Source organism: Centruroides vittatus, unplaced genomic scaffold (genome assembly GCF_030686945.1).
Source record: "Centruroides vittatus isolate TY-2023 unplaced genomic scaffold, ASM3068694v2 scaffold_2520, whole genome shotgun sequence".
Classification (NCBI taxonomy): domain Eukaryota; kingdom Metazoa; phylum Arthropoda; class Arachnida; order Scorpiones; family Buthidae; genus Centruroides; species Centruroides vittatus.
This window is the reverse complement of record NW_027122689.1, coordinates 2159077-2177819: the sequence shown is the minus strand read 5'-3', so window position 1 is coordinate 2177819 and position 18743 is coordinate 2159077. Positions and strand designations below refer to the sequence as shown.

At 30.8% G+C, this 18743-nt stretch overlaps 1 protein-coding gene across 1 annotated transcript in view; it reads right to left on the bottom strand.

Moving 5' to 3' along the window:
* The window catches only part of LOC136987578 (cholecystokinin receptor-like), a 78058-nt gene extending 73180 nt beyond the window's left edge, over positions 1-4878 (bottom strand). The window contains exon 1 of the mRNA XM_067285333.1: positions 4497-4878. Coding sequence (XP_067141434.1) covers positions 4497-4848 — 352 coding nt within the window. The 5' untranslated portion in view covers positions 4849-4878. The remainder of the gene's footprint in view (positions 1-4496) is intronic.
* Positions 4879-18743: the final 13865 nt, after the last annotated feature.

The window sequence follows — 18743 nt, the reverse complement described above, 5'->3', positions numbered from 1 at the left end:
ATGTTGTTTATAGATTTTACTATAATAAAACAGATTTATGAAATTTAATAGCTCTAAACCTCATAATATTTTGCTTGCTATAATATAACGCTGTTTGATTAGAAAAACTGGACAGACTCATAAAAAACGAAATTAATTTAGATAACGTCAATACCCACACGTAATTTTGCTGGTTTATATTCTTTTATGTAAATTCGGCCAATCAGCGTTAAGAAAACCATCTCGCCGACCAATCGGCTTAAAATTTTAAGTTTAAATTCTAATTTTTATCTTAAAGGAATTATAACGAATGCTTACGTTTATAAAATGCATTTTTGCTCGAATAATCACTTTTATCGCTTTTTTTTAAATTTTATTTAAGATATAAACAAATCCCTACGTTGGAACTGTGTGCAATTTATGGAATTTAATAGCTCTAAAACTTATGGATAACAATTTTGCTTAAATCTACTATATTTAATATATTTTAATTCTCGAATAAAATGGCAATAACCAAATGAAACTTGATGCTGAGTACATAAATACGGAAATTACGCGTTTGAATACAGACGGATCATTATCATTAAACGTTTCTTGTTTGCGTGGTTACAAGAGGAGGAGTAAGGAGAGAAGTCAACATCATTTGAGAATAATTCATTAATTTATAGAATTATTTATTCAAATGTGTTCTGATTAAAAAAATTGCAGACAAACTTCGCATCCCACGGACAAATTACCAAGTAATAGTATCTTAATGACCATTTCGGAGGCGGCTAAGAAGCACTTTCCCCTTCGCTAAACTTGCACATATTCATTTTCTCTCATATAAAGGATATTGAAGTGACTTAATTCAATTACTACAATCAGTTTTCTAGCTTTATTTGGCTTGTAGATGGAACAAATTTAGTTTGACAAAACTTGGAATTATTTTTAAACAAATTATTCCTGACAAGAAATTCAAACTAACCAACGACGGCGTGCAACATTTAATTTTTGAATTAAAATGTTTTATATATTTAAAATTAATTTACATAAATAGAAATCGCTTTTTATGATAAAAAAAAGAAGATAGTTGTATTTAAATATATTTTATAGATTTTTATACGAAGAGGACGGGAAGATACTTTAGTGTCGTATAGAAAAGTATAGATATAAAATATTATTTAAATACTTACAAATAAATATTGCTATAAAATATTATGTTTTTAATTAATTAATGCAGGATATAATCTAAATTATGAAAATTTAACTTTAAAGGGCTCATAACTCGAATTTAAGCATCACGTGGCATACGCAACCCCTCTTAAAAGCCATTTTATTTTTATAAATTCTAAAAGAAATAATAAATAAATTTAAAAATTTCAGCTCTTAGGCAAACTTTTAATAGATTAAAATACGACGTGGAATTTTACACTAAATAAAAATTTAAATTTTTCTCTACAACTTTTCCAGATGTAAAAATCAGATAAAGAATTTCGTGCATCTTTAAGAGGGGGAGGAAACTTTATAAAATTTAAAAAAATAAAAAAAAGTTATATTATTATTACGGAGAAAATACGTTTAAAATTAAATTTAATTACTTTTTTGATATTATGAATAGTGCTTAAATTATTTTCTTTTATTTATTTATTTATTGCTTTAATTCTATAAATAAGATATATACGGCAATTCGGTGCCACGTCGATCAATTTAAATACTTTAAAACAGTTCTAGATTTAATTTGATAATATAATATAATATTCTGCCTATTTTCTGTATTTTTCTATGGCAAATTTTTTATATCTCGACACGGGTTTGTTGTGCTAAATCGGTAGAAAATTAACACGGTCCAGACACCATCGGAAACATTGTGGCATCAACGTGATGATCATCTATTGCGTCACCGATCAATCGACTGCTTTCTATTAATTTCGCTCTCCATTAATATATATATGAACCCATAAAGCTAATTTAAGGCCATTTCTACTTACTGGTTCATTCGTTTATGCGATTTTTCCTCCTTAATTTAAAAAATTGTGCTTAAGTAACTTCACAGATTTACATTTACTCAATGTTTAAGTGAATAAAATTGTAAATTTAAAAGCTGTGGTCTACTGTAAAGCCAAACCTTCATTTAGAGTCGTCGTCTGTTTGCCTCCGAAACTGGCGCTAAATCGAGTGTGGCGCTAAACCGAAGTACAATAGGAAGTCTGTGAACAAGTGACAGTTGAAGGTCACGTAATTTAGTGACAAGATTCGTTCGCGAGTATTCTTGACGCTTTACTAGGGTAACGCTATAACGAAGTTTGGCTCTATTATATAAATTTATGTTTGTACAAGTCATATATACAATAATGTATATATGTTCAGATACGCACAGTATATACATGTTTATACGTAGTCGAGTCTCGATATAACGCTTTCCTAACCATACAGGCGAATAAATGGCGCTAAATCGACGTTTGACTGTACATTAAATATTAAATAAGCAATATTAAAACTTGAAAAAGAAATTTCTCACGATATAAATGTACTTTATTTTATAAAGTCGCATCCTACATTATTAAATTTGTATACTATAAAGCATTAATTAAGATGACGTATTGTGTATAACAAAGTACGCGCTTCTATGTTTCGGTGAATTGATTTGTCAGTGCATTAGCTTTCATCAATTTAACTAAATACCTTCTCATGTAAAGCTACAGTCTGATACTTATCAAAGGATATCGACAGTTCTAACTTCATATAATTATTATTTTAATTTTAAAAAATGGGCAAACAATTAAAATCTGAAAATTCGAGGCTCATTTTTAATCACATTTTAATTTAAAAATAACCTTTCCGTGTCTGGTCTCGATTTTTATCTATCTAACTCAGTTCTCAAGATTAACGAAGGACGAACGGACAGACCAACAGACGGACGACATTAGGAATTTGAAAATTGAAGCCCAATAAATAAAACTCTTTTAAGTTTCAAATAAATATCAGAATTTCAACATATAAAAATCTACTATTTTTATATTTTATAAATTGAATAATACATATAAAAATGTACAGTACATTATTATTATTATTATTATATCTTAGAAAAATATTGAATAGGTAGATATAAAGAAGTTTTGTTATAAAAAATATAATGAAATTACATAGAAATTTATTTTTTCTTCGCTAACTTAAACGGTAAACAAGAATAGCGTGAATATTTTTGGCTTGAAATATTCATTTTTTAAGAGAAAATGGCGAATAGTAATGCATTAAAACGATTTGATAGCGTGAAAGGATACATTGACTATGATATAGAAGAGGATCATTCTTGCCTTTCCTCCATTAAATTTCGATCAAACGGTATTTACTCGACTATAATTGATTTTGCTTGTAGCACCAAACTGAAATTTCCAACATTGAAATGTTAAGGATATAAGGGTATTATAAAGCGTGCGTATGTGACACTCGAAAACCTTGATAACATTAATGATAAACGTGTATTTCATGCATGAATTATATAAAATGTTCAATTTTTCAACGGATTTTTCATATTTTCTGTAATTATGTCCATACACAAATCGTTGATATAATTTACTTACTGTACATTATATTAAAATAGTTAAGGTTTATTAAATGCTTTAGAAGTCCTATTTAAATTTTTCTAATCTTTAAAATGGTATTTTATGTATAAATCAGTGCATTTTAAATTTTTCTATCTATTATAACCGAAGAAAATTTACAATATAGAGTAAAATACCCCTATTTAACGCTGTCTATATAGATGTTTAGAAGTCCAGGTGCAACCAAATTTGGACTGCTAAACATAGTGCCAAAACTCGCCATTATGGTACTTTTGGCACTTTGTACAAATAAAATTTTTGATGCTTAATATGCCATACAGGGAACCTTAGCGATGGAAGCCGTGTGGTCCCCATTTTAAAAGTGTAAAAACTTGAAGACAATGAATAACGTCTTCAATGGCCGACCGTAATTGATCCTCTGTGATGCTTTCACGCGCAATGTGAATCGGTCTTTCAACGCTGCCAAACTGCAACTCGTCCAAGACGTAACAAAAATCACACGGAGTAGGATCACACATCTTACAGTGCTAAAAGTGCCATAGTGGTGACTTTTGGTACCATTTTCTGTTACGGAAATGTCTTCCCCGTGTCCCGAAATGCCACCATACTAAATATGGTTGCATTTGGACTGCTAAATATTCTGTAGACAGCATTTAATACATTACGATCATCCAGTATATTAGACATTTATAAAATTCTTTTATATTTCTTCTATTAATAACATTTAAAAAATTCAAAATACTCGTACGGACGTTCACAAAAACATCAATAAATATCCTAACATTTAAAAATTATCTAATATTCGAATATTAATATATAAATATATTAAAAATTTCATTTGTTTTTTCAAATTTCACGTTTACAAGATTATACAACTATGAAATTCTGCGTTAATTAGCAAAATACGTGGAAATTCTCGATATAGCTTTAAGTAATTATAACGGATATTAGAGTGATTAAAAGCATTCTTACCCTGTAAATAAGGAAAAAGTCGACACATAGCAGATCCAAAGACGAAATCCCTCAAAAGTCCCCCAATAAGAGTGACTGGCATACAGAAAACTCCAAGAAGAAGATCGCTGATTGCCAAATTGAGGAGGAACACGTTGGTGACAGTCCTCATTCTTTTATTCTGTGCCAAAGTTATGATGACAAGACTGTTCCCTAGAATTGCAAAAACGAATATTATGGAATAAAGACATATTCTTAACAGAGCATCGTCGCTCCATGAAAAGTACAGGGACAAAGTTTCGTTATTGATATCGTTTGTTATTATGGTTCCGTTGGAATCTCCAATTATCCAATCGCTGTTATTAAGCAACATTACGGAGGATGTTAATCTTCCTCACTCTATATCTTTAATGTCAGCTTGGAAATGTGTTAGGAGCTTTTCCACTTTTCTCTCAGCTGGTTGTGACGTCAGACAGACAACGATTACAGCGACAGAAGCGGATGTTCGTCGAAGCATCGATCGATTGACAACTTTAAGAAGTTTGACGCTGTTGCTACTAAAATTTACTTCTAAAATAAACCAAATAATACTTAAATTATATAATTCTTTCCGATTATAAAAATATAGTATGTAATTTAAATTTATTTTAAATGTTTTTTTATCTCCTTCTATGCAAATTTTATATTGATAAAACCACATCTCATATGGTTATTCATATGGCACGTCTAATACGGTTTTTCCAGATGACGGAAAATAAATAAAATTTTATATAAATAATAAATTTTTATAAATTTAATGTTTCCGGTCGAATAAACAACTGTCATTCTTTTGTCCTTCAGTACGAAGGTATAACTTCACACAGTATCTAACTTAATTTATTAAAGTATTCACAATGCATGCAGTTTATTATCTCTATATTATTTCATTATAGAAAAATCACTTGGTATGATTACTCTTACATAGTTTTGTCAGTTAATACAAGAGAATATTGAGAAATATTTGAAATTTCCTCGTGATAAATTTTGCAAAAACATTCATATAAATGAGTAAATTATATAAATTTGAGTGTTTGCAGTCGTATCCTTCTTAAGCTTATAAATACATAACAATCCTTATATAAGTAAGTATCTACAGTGCTGTAAGTTTCCTTGTTTCATCACAAAATATCACCTGGTATGATTATTCATATTGTTTAGCGTAATAATACAAAGGATCATTAGAAATAATTTGAAATAAGAATTAATATTATATAAACATCTTTATGAAAGTCAGTGGCGCGTTATGCCACGGGCAAAAAAGGCAATTGCCTGTAGCATCCACAAATAATAGACTCCAAACGAATCATTCATAACTCATTACTGCAGTTAGAATATCAAAATTTAAAGTTGGGCCCCAGAACGCTGATGTGGCGCAACGCAGAACCTAACCTGTTAGCGATCGCGTTAAAAACGAATGAGGATACCAGGGAAGTCCCCAAAACTGCCCCCGAAGAAAAATTTTTAAATTCGACACTGTGGGGCCCCTAATTCAAATTTGCCCGTAGCTATAACGCGCCACTGATGAAAATAGATGGTTCCGGGTGGTTCCAGTAGATTGTCTTACCTAATGGCATATTAACGTTTAACCTATACATAACTTCATTAAAATACACATTAATATACTTAGTAATACTGTTATACATATATAGACTATATTGTAATACAACATTATATATAATACATACTGTTATAAACTGGTATAATAGAATACAAGGTCTTTCAAAAAGAATGCTACCATTTTAAATTGTTGTAATTATATTAGTTGTTATGTGTTGTAGACTAGTCGATAGATTAACCGTCCGAATTTCCTCTCCCATCTTTATTCAAACGTCTTTTGTTTGCTACCTGTAGGAGTGCGTAAAATGGCGACTTCCATACAGAAGGCGTTTTGTGTTTTGTAGTTCACAAAATTTGAATCACTCGTTATTGTTCAACATGAGTGAAACTGTAGAATTTGAAGAAGCCATAAAATTGAGGCTGCAGTGGAAGGCGCATAGGAAGAATTTGAGTATCGATTGGATGTGTGTCGTTTAACACGAGGTGCACTAATTGAGAAATTATAATGGGTAAAACGGACATTTTTCCAGTGTTATAATGTGCGTCACAATGTTATTGGATAATAATTAACATAATTATAATAATTTATAACTGTAGCATTTGTTTTGGGAAGAACCTGTATACTGGTGCAATGTATAACACTGTAGCAAATATACAATATTGTATTCCTGGTATATTATTATACGTTACTTTATATATTACAGAGGCGAATTCTCTGGGCTTGCTTAGCATGCGCCGCATGCTCAAGAGAAAGTTTTGACTGTCAATATAGTTTTTATGTGAAAACAAATATGCCAATAATAATTTATTCTAACGCGTGAACTCTTTTATTATTTGTGTTTCTTTTACATTGGCAACTAGCGGCTAGCCGTTTTAAATCAGTACGATACTTGCGGGAACTCGATCGCTTGCTCGTGTGGCCAAATTGTATCGAAAGCTTGCGGTACCCAGTCAGCGTACATGTATTGTGTACACGAACGGATCTACATAGAAATTAATAGGGCTTAAGCCCTGCGCCCCCCGTTTCAAGGGCTCACAAAATTTGAATTATTATCATAAATTTTTAATACTTTTTTATTATAATATATTTCATATATTTCGTGTAGATATAATGGGCTTTATAATAGTCCATACTTTTTTATTCACGCCAAATAGCATTTCTGCCTATTGTTTAGTGCTAGAGATAGGCCTATTATTCTTATTATAACTTTCAGCATGCTCAAAAGTTTTGGTTAGGATTCGCTCCTGATTGATTATAATACAATATATAAATATATTACAATGTAATCTATACTATCGAATAATATTATGTACCATGTATGTCATTATACGTAGTACAGATAATATTGTTATAATAGTATATATTAAGAATAACTAATTTAAGTTATTTATCATACAGTATAATAATTAATTATCTTACTGACAATTTAATTTGAATTAGAGTGCCTCACGTACAGTGTTGACCTCAGACATTTTTCTTTGATGGAATTTTTTGAGGAAAATATTTTCTTATAAAAGATTGGTTTGGGATCCACAGTTGGTGGGAGCCCCAAGCAATTGCCTTTTTTGTCCATAGGATAACGCGCCACCGAATGACAAACGTGTTTTTCTAGTACACATTAATAGCATTAACACAAAAAATTCTCAATTTTACAATACACTTTCCAATGGCTTCAAAATATCATTATTATCTCTTAGTTCCAACGGAGCGGAATGATTAAAAATATCATCACTGTACAGTACAAAACATCTGACACTGGACAGTTCAAATAAGTTTGCCATCTAATTGTGGCTCAGCGGGTAAAAACCACCAAACACTAATAACTACCAGTTGGCTAGTAATTAGTGTCTTCAAAGATATTGCAAAAAATTAGCAATAATGGCATTCGTGTTCTTTTATTTTTTACAGTAATAAATGGTGCTACCAAAAACACCAAAATTCAGATACAACTAAATTTTAACAAACAGCCTACAGAACTAATTAAAAAACACCAGATTTCGAATGACTATTTTTTTCATTCGATAAAAATGAATAAATAAAAAAAGAATAAATGTAGAAATGATCAGAAATTTTAATAATACAATAAATTAATAAAGAAAATAATTTTAAATTCAAATTAAAATTATCAAAAAGGGAAATGATGCCATGGAAATTGCATGTCATCAAATATTAAATCAACAAAAGTAATTACTTACAGATTAAAAAATCGATTATAGAAAATAAAAATTTCTTAATTAATTTAGACAACTGCAAATAATGAATGCTACGAATGGTAAAGGTGAACGCCATATTTCAATACAACTTACTTGAGAGCGAAAATCTTGCAAAATGACTTGCATTGCGTAACATATAATAAGTTTTTCTTTTCTGAGTTCTTTGAATGTGCACATGTGCATAATATGTACAGTACAAAAACACTAGTGTATGAACCTCGCGTATGGTTCATTCATTAGTGTTTATACGTTCGGCGCTAATTTTTAATTATTCGAATTATTGATAAAATTATAAAAGTAAATAATAATTTAAATATTAAAAAATTATTTTGTTATAATAGCATTAACACTAATTATAAAGGGCATCGCGAAATGTGGTTGTAGCAAGATATTGTTCCACCACATTTTTCCAGAGATAAGTGTACGCTATCAAACCAGAAATTAAATGACGTGCGGATAAGTCCTGGAGGACTTGTTTGATGCCTCCCTCGTTCACCTAATCTCATACTTCTCGGTTACTTTTTAAAAAGATGCATCGGTGAAAAAATGATGTTCCACCACCCGCTACGATAGAATACGCGAGACTTGTGCCATAGTAACAACCGAAATGTGTAAAGTTAGACAGAGTTTTGTAAAAGGAATAAATAGATGTTCAAGAATTTCAACATTTAATAAAATAAACAAACAGAGAAATCAGTAATTGTCGCATTCTTGTTAGTTACTTCGGGTCAACAGGTTGGATCAACTCGAAGCTTTAACTACCTGTACTTTTAATTAACACGTGTTACAGAATATGTTTTAGATGAAACATTCTTGTCTTTTTACGTAGATTCTAAAAACATATTCTTTTTTATAATATTTTATTTGAAATTTCAGTTTTCTCTCTGTAAAAGAGGGAGAAAACCGAATCGTGTTATTAGCTTGTAACACTTTACACGAAATATTTTATATATATAATATACAGTATTAGATAGCGGCAGAAGAAATCTCATTATTTCAGATCACCCAACACACTTTAAATGTCACAAGGTTTTGAGGCTTCAAATGAATTCGATTTATTTGTGTTTATTCAAAAATATACTCTACAAGAAGCAATTTTCTGCTAATAAAATTCAAAATAGTTCTTTTAAATTCGCTAAATTTAAAAGGTTTTCTTCGGTATCGTTCGTTGATCTCGACTTAGAATCGATATAAAACACAGCTTACTGTATTACCGAATGGAAAGATTATATTAAAACTTTTTTATTATAAAAATTTAAATTACATAATTAAAAATAATACAATATATTCAAAAATATTCGTTAAAGTCATATAATTTGTAAGAAAATAAACTCATATATATCAAATAAATATTCTCAAAGTTAATCCCGAATAATTTTACGTATATAATGCAAATTAACCTTTGTCGAATTTGAATATTTCAGTTTAATTAAAAATTTATAAGGCATGTCAAATATCTAAATATCGAAATGTCAAGCCTAATAAATATAGAAATAACTGTATATATTGTTTTATCGATAAAATATATAGAAACTTACTATCACTTATAAAATTATACAAATTTCAAAAGTAGGAAGTTTATTAAAGTTTGGTTCTACATTCATTGCTGTATAAATGTCTCTTACGAGTTAAATTTATAGCTTTATTAGTAAATGATTAAGTTATATATTTTTAATAAGTCAAACTAAAAATTTATATCTTTACAAAAATCCTCCGTAAGCTCCGAGAGTGCAGCAAAATTATTCAACTCGACGGATATTACGTAGAGATTGTACGAGAGACATTAATAAAATAGTAGCATTTTTCATCTAAACGGGACAGTTCGATGAATTGTATAGTATAATAACAATGGATCGGGATTTGAAGAATTTTCCCGATTTCTAATTGATTTATAGAAATATTTTCTAAAAGTTCTGTATAAACAATATTCTTGGATAGTTTTAATGGAATTTCTCAAATGATGCTATTGTTTATATATGTTTATTTTGTTTCTTTACGGTTCTTCAGCTATTAAATTCAGTTTTTAAAAATGAAAAAATTTATTTTTCAAACGATTTTGTTTACTTATTATGCCTTTGTGTCCTTTTTAACTCTACTTAAAATTTATTTTGTATACTAGTACTTTCTATATATTAACAGGACTTATTATACTGGAAATTATGCCTAATTATAATTAAAAATAACTACTTTCGGTTCGATAAGAAATTCTACACCCAAACAGAAGGAATGCCTACGGGTACACGTATAGGTCCAAAATTGGCCGAAATAACAATGATACAAATAGACGAAAAGATCAAAAACATAGAAGGTATCGAATTTTACAGCAGGTATGTGGACGATTGCGTAATAATTTTTGATAAAACGAAAACAAATGAAAATATAATTATAAATAAGGCCAAGAAGACGAAAGAGAATATCAAATTTGAATTAGAAAAAGAAAAACAGAATAGTGTAAATTATTTAGATATAACCATAGAAAGAAAAAATAATAGATTAATTTACAAGAAATATGTCAAACCAATACAAATACCCAAAATAATTAATTATAAATCTGTGATTCCGGTCAGTATGAAATATAATATATTTAAAATGTATACGAATAAAATAAGACAAAGAACGAGCGAAATAGAAACACAAAAACAAGAAGAAGAAATAATTAAAATGTTTATTTTAAACGATTACCCAAAATGTATAATAAAAAAATGGCTTGGAAAACTAGATAATGACAAACAACCAAAATCAATAGATAAAGAGAAAAAATTTATTAAATTAAGATACGTTCCAAAATTATTTGAAAGAATTAAAAATGTAATAAAAAGTAGAATCGACTTAATACCGGAAAAAATAAATTCGACTAAAAAACATTTATGTTACAGAAAAAAAGAAAATATGATATAACAGAGGAGAAAGGAATAGTATATTCATTTGATTGTAATTGTAATCCAAAGAAAACGTATATAGGAAAAACTAAAAGAAAATTAAAAATAAGATTAAGTGAACATATCGGAGCAATCAGAGGAAACTATGCAAATTCGGCAGTAGCCGACCATTGTAATACAGAAGGTCGTGCAATTGATCTAAATACGGTAAAAATCGGGAAAAAGGAAAAAAAAACAATTATAAAAGACAACTGTATGAGCATTTAAATATAATTAGGCAAACTAATAAAACGAATAACAACAATGGTAGAGAGATCCACCAATCACGGTTAAGCATTATAAAAGGGGGGGGAGGAAGAGGTAAAAAAGAAGTGATAGGAACAAATTAGAACAAACAAAAAGGAAGTAAGCCAATTGAAATGATAATATTTCAGATAATAATTAAATTTATCGTTTTAAACTGATTTTAATGTATAAAAATTAGGAATGTGTAAAATTGTATGGTTGCTGTGGATCGTGAGTTTAAATGGAAATGTAGAGAAGATCGGAAATACAGAAACTGTAAGAATTTTTAAATTTATTGTCGGGAAATGTTTGTGTTTTTAACTAATTTTAGTTATGATTGTACCGAGAAATGTTTTTATTGTCGATCGTAGAAAGTGTCGTTTAAAGGCCTGCCGAGGAGGGACGAACGAGTCCGAAACACGCGTTTAAAATGTGTATGTTCGGGTGAACTAAATAAAGAACATTATTTTTGATCTGTAAGACTAAATATCTGCATCCATAATTTCCAGTATAATAAGTCCTGTTAATATATAGAAAGTACTAGTATACAAAATAAATTTTTAAATAGATTTTGTTTACTCTTCTTGATGATGAATAAATTTATATAAGAATTTTGTATTTTTATTTTTTATTTAATTAAAAATTCACATTCTTTATTAAGAACAACAAAGGCAAACATATACTGAAAATAGTATTCGAACCCGAATCGCGTGTAAAAGGAACAACAATATGTAGGAAAGTGTTGTTTATTTTCAAATTAGCATTGATTATATTTATAAATTTATTCCGTAAAAAAGAGAGAAAAATGGCAAAAACGATTCTTTATTATTAATAAAAAGAATCTGCCTTCAATATAAAACTATTTTGTGGCTAAGAACGATCGACAATTCGTGACGATGAAATGAACGAACAAAATCCAACCGATGAAGAGCCTCTTATTATGTTTGTCATTTTATAATATAATGTTTTTAGAAAGACGAAGATAATTTTTATGAAATAAAATGTAACTGGCGATATGCACATTACAATTTTCTCCTTTTTTTTCAATTTGTAACCACCGGGTGTTCCAATATCACTTAACATCAAGATAGCGTCGTTTATGAAAATCAAAACATTTTATAAATGAAAATTAAGATCTTCGTGTAAATGAAAAAATAAGGATTAAGTAAACGTTAATATTTTGAAATATATTTAAAAATTAAATCAAGGATTAAAAAATAGCAATTAAATGTAAGGCTAGCCGAAAGGAGTGAAAAACCGTCGTGACGGCCTCGCAGTCAGCCCCGTCGTGTGGGTGTGGCAGGATTCACAGACAGGTTTCTCATATTAACCCGTTTAATGACATCAAAAAGTTTCTTACAAAATTTGGAGCAAGAGGTGTCCCCGTGGAACAATACTAAAAGTTCAATAAGGGAAGATCCGATGGGTTCTTGTTTTTCGGTCCTGGCGTCCCGTACGGGCGGGTGGTCTCTCGTCGATCCCGGAGTGTGCTCCTGGGTCTCGATCAGAACTTCTTCGACGAACGTCCTTCTCGATGGTCTATGGACGTCCGTAGTCCGGCACTTTCGACGTTAAGTCCTTTTCTATTTCCAATCGTAGCACTCACGACCAAGGTGGTGTAGTCACTCAGAGTATTCAAGAACCCTTACTAGGAACCAAGAACGTCCCTATTTTTTCGGACTCGCGATTTGGTTCTTTTTTTCCTCTCGATTCGTTCTACCATTGGTCCCTTCTAGTCATAAGGTGACAATTGGAAACCGGTCGGAGGGCGCGGGAGAGGTCAGTCGCACGCCCGAACCCGATTCCTCTCTCACTACATCTCTCTCGACTTTGGTCCGTTCTACGACATTTTCTTTCTTAACTTACACCTCCAACAAAAACAACCTTTATTGTTCACTCGCGGTTTGTTTTTCTTTCGCCATTTATAATCGGAACTCGAACGAATTCCTTGGTCCTTTGACCTTTTATTTAGGTCGCGATTCGGACCTCGACCGGGTCCTCACATAAATACGAAAATAATGTACATTATTTCGTAAATTTGACGTAACTAAAGAGACGACGTCAAATCGACGTTAAAATGTGTAAAGGAAACCCGAGTGTTGTCAGATCATTTTTTTGAAAATTTTCTTGGCGCATTATATTTTCACTTATATTATAAATACGATATAGGCCTATAAAACATTTATTTAAAAATTTGAAATTATCATTAACATAAACAATTAAAATTTTAAATGTATGATTTTCAAAAGTTTAATATATCCATCGGGAACAAAAGTTTGTAACAGCAATACTACACTCTCGTAGTCAAAGTTATATAGATCGTTGCAAAAGAATCCATCTGTCCACAAAGGTTAAAACGAATCTTAAAAGATAAAATAAAATATTTAATTTTATATTATGTTAAGTAATTTATTTTTAAAAACAAATTTGAAGTTTTATTTATACTTCTAAATTAAAAACGTGCTTTCTTTGAAGTTTGTTGATTGTATTTGTAAATTTATTCAATTAAAACTTTTACAGATTCATAAATAAAAGTAGAAATTGAGGAGTTGTCGATTCAAAACGATCAATTAATAATTTGTTTTCTCGGTTTTATATATTTTCTAAAATATATAATTTAAATCACTGCACTTGGAACATAGTTGGAGATTGCTATAAAAAGTTCCCGAAATTAAATTAAGGCACGCCTCTTTTTGAGAGGTGAGTTTGAAAAATGTTGTGTCTCAATATCAAATTAATAAAATTAGGTTCAGAACTGATAATTTTATATTTTGAAGTGGGATTGATGGGATAAGGCATGGCAACGGATGGGCGATATGCCAAGATAAGCAGCCTCCCGGCAGGACTTTCTGTAGGAAACTGGTCCCTATTTAAGTGTTAGATATGGAAGTCCACGCGGCCAACCTGCTGTGAGACGCGATCGGTGGTTTTATTCATTCTGCCACTGGTAGGTCTTTTAGGATATGGAAGCCAACAAATGCAACAAAAGATAACATTTTAATTATAAATTTGGCTATTCGTTAGTAACTTTTCTAACTTTTCCTTGTTTTACGGGCAAGTTGATTCGATATGTCGAGCCCTCGTCATCCTATTCGCCAAGTCCACAGTATGTTTTCACCAATGCGGGCTTGGTCAATCCTTAATGGACGTTTAAAAGGCTCTCCTAGAATCTGTAGCTAAAACAATTAAAAGAAGACACATCAAATTCAGTTCAGACCTTCGCAATGAACACGTGACGTATTAAAATCAGAAACGTGTAAGAGGGCCAGAGGAACACGTGTTAGGAATAGGAAACAGGGGATACAGGAGTACGTGCCAGGGGAGATCCCTGAAATCACGGGTTCCAGCACGTGCCTCTTCTGTCTCACAAGAGAGGCACTGGGGTTAAAACCCAGTTTAATATATTTATGAAAATATTTAAAAAGTCAATTTTTTATAATTTAAAATATATATAAAAGTAGTAAAATTGTTTTTTTTTTTAATCTAAATGAGGTCGTTTCAATGGCAAGAAATTGTATTTAAAAAATATATATTTATTAAAGTAATATTTCATCTTATTAATGAAAGAAAAATAAATGCAATTTAATGTCGAATGCAATTTAAAAAATGAAAGGAAATATTTAATATTTACTCAATTTGTAAACTTAAAAGAAAAAAAAATATATTTTATCGATCATTATTTAAATGAGATCTGCTTTAAAATATATAAAAAGAATAAATGTAAGTATTTTTGGTAATTATCATCATTTAAAATTTATTAAGTAAAATTTCCAATAATATTCCATTTAATTCATTTTATTTAAAAGCGAAATTATATTTTTTTTAAATTAATTTTTTAATTGTTTATTTAAATTTCAATTAAATTTCTTACTAAATAAAATATCTAACGTTTTTAAAATCAACATTTTCGGTTTAAAAAATAATTGTGTGTGTTAACAATTTATTGTAACGTGTCTAACGTGGTAACGAAGCGACCGGCGCGTCGCGTCGCGTAAGAAGTAAATTGTGGAAAATACTGTGTATACATCATTTTAATTACTTAAATCGATAATATAAATATTTTAATAATTTATTTTGAAATAAATTATAATAAAAAAGGGTTATTATTTTGGATAGCGCGACGCGATATCACGCGTAAAACGTCTCGTCGCACAGAAATTGAAATTTGTGACGTGAGGCGTAAATAATTTCCATAGAGAACTTATATATTAATATTTTTTTAAATACGTATATTCGCCGACTTGCATTTTTATTAAAGTTCAAGCAATAGAATTATTATTAATAAGCAGTTTTGTGTGCTGCATGCTAAGCGAAGCGATGCAACGCGCGCTTTCTCATCAAATACACACACACACACACAAAACACGTAAGATTGTATTAAATTCGAGCAATAAAATATATGCGAAGCACAATTAGGTGTTAGGTTTCTTGAAAGCTGTTTTTTTAAATTTAAGTTTAAGCAGAGAGAAATTAACCTACTGCTTAACGAAACGATGCGACGCGACGCGACTCACGCTACGCATCGGAAAACCTATGGAGTAAGTCACTGGGATAGGCATGGCAACTTTTAAAACTACTGAAAATGGAAGGTGTAATGAAAAAAATTTCCATTTGTTCTCTTGTCAATGGGATATTTCTTGAAGGGATTTTTCTCTTTCGAGCTTTCTTACTTTATCACTTAGCATCAAGTGAAAGATCAAATTTCTCCTCTTCAAGTAAATAAAAATGCTTTTAGAATTTAAATGAGTTGGCAAATTACTTCATTTGCATTCGAAATTGTTGCCAAATTTCATTTTTAAATTGAAAAAATCGAATTCGTTTCTGTGTTTTCTCCTCTTAAGTCTCAAAACTTCTTCCTATTGTTATTTTTATACTTGTGGATAATTATTGGCGTTAATCTATAAAATATTCGACAAAAATAATGAGTTTGTTTTTAAAATTAATTTATTTAATAATTAAAATTTAAAATATAAATAACATTTTAAATTTTAGTTGAAGAAAGAAGCGAGAATAAATTGATAAATGACGTTAGAAACAGCATTGGTTCTCTGATATTCTCAATAATAATTGGCAGCAGAGCCAATCCTCGATTTAACGCCTGTCACTAAAACGCGTGTGGCGCTAAACTGAAAAATTCAAACAATAACGAGTGATTTGGTGACAATGCAAAATCATACGTGAAATTCACAGATTCTATAGAGTATTCATTGGCTCTTTACGAGAATGGCACTAAGGCGCTGTATCGAGGTTTGACTACTGTTGAGAGTTTATTGAGGAATATCATCGGGAATAATTGAGAATATATCGAAAATAGTTGGGAATTTGTCGAGGGTATTCCCAATAGTAATTGGTAATACTATCACGTAGGTGTCAATGAAACCTATTCAAACCTATTTATGGAGTACATGGATACAGGAGTATAATAGGGTACAAATTGTAAATACAATAAACATTATTATTATTATATTTACTTGTCTTCTCTATAGACACCTTCGAAATTTTTTTTATTGTTGATGGTGTACTTTGATGATTTCTCTGAGGGAAACTTGGTACAAGAAACTTTTTTAATGATAAAGTTACTAAGTAAATAAGAAAAATCGCACTTGTTTAATATAATATACAGTAGTCGCTTGATGTTATCTTACTTAATTAACACATTCATCTTCCATATTTCGTTAGACGTTCGATGAATTCATTTAGAGGTAAGTCGAGGAGCTGTAGTGTCATACATCGATTATCCCAACATTTTACCTCTGAAACAGGCACTAAATCGAATGTAGCGCTAAATCAAAGTATCTAAAAGAATTATAAGATTCGTTTACATGTATTCTTGGCGCTTTAACAGGGTTGCATCACTTAGGAGAACGCTATATCGAGATTTGAAGGTAAATAATTTTAAAAATTTGCTTTATGATTTAATTGTGTTTGCATAATGAGTTTCGGTTTCGTTTCGGCGGGATTCGGTGGGCCGCGTCGGGCCTCCGGTTTGTCATCCATAGGATTTGTTTATTTTCTCTCACCCGCCTTGCCTTCACTAATTTTTTCTCAAAATTTGAGCAGATTATCTTTAGAATTTAGTGAATTACGGCAAGTTTGGTTTTTTCCACTTTTCATCACTTGACGGGGTCAGTGACCTTTTAACGGATTTTCTTAACGGCCGCTGCTTTAGCAACGACTATCGACGGAACTCCTGTTATATCAGCTGCGTCACTTTGCTGACCATCTGCTCGCGTTCTTACTGTTTAAGTGTTCGAGCTTGGGCCTTTTTCTGTATCGAAATAGGACGGCCATCAGCACACTTCAGGAATTTTTGGAGTTCTCGGAAAAAATCATCGAGGAATATAAGAAATACTCTCGCAATAATTCAAAAGGGAGATTAGGCACTGGAGAACACATTAGATTTATAGTAGAAAAATTTAAAATTTTGACTAAGAGCGCTGAAGAGGTCATTAAGAAAAACTCTATCTCTGGAGTATTGCTTGAGAAATTCGAATTGCTAGCAACTAAGGAGGAAGTTAAACTATTAATAGATGAACAGGGTAACAAAAATATAGATGCTATACAGGAAGTTAAACAGAATATTCTTAATCTGGAGAAGGCTTCCTCAGTTAGGATGGAAGGGACTACAGGGACCGCTCCTTCATATAGTCGTATATTGCAAAGAGGAATTAAAAACACACAGCCAGAAAATAAACCCTTAACACCAACATATACTGTGCTCGTCTATAACGAAAAAGAGAATAGTACATCCGAAGAGACCAGAGCGCTGCTTACAAAACAATTTGACGTAAAGAAATGTCAGATGCCTATCAAACGGGTGAGAAAAATCAACAATGGTGGAATTGCCATTGATACTACTAATAGGGAGGATGCTGAATTTTTACAGGAGAAAGCAAACAAATTGGAGGGACTGACTGCGCGGAATGCGAGAAGGCGTTTACCGCTTATGAAAATAGCATCTGTCCCCAAGTCAATCAATAAAGAGGAATTGCTGGAGTATATTAAGGATCAGAATACATACTTTTTAACTAAGTTTACGATGGAGGAACTTCGAGAGAAAGTTGCCGTTCGGTTTTCAGTAAAACAGAGAGATAATGATTACTTATCTTGGGTGATAGAGGTGGCACCAGAGATTAGAACTGAAATCAAAAAAGAGGGACTACTATATATACAGTGGAAGACATGTTATGTATATGACTTCATACCAGTTCGACAATGTTACAAATGTTTAAGCTTCGGACATCTGGCGATTAACTGTTCTGCAAAAAATAAAGTCTGTAGCCATTGCGGAGAT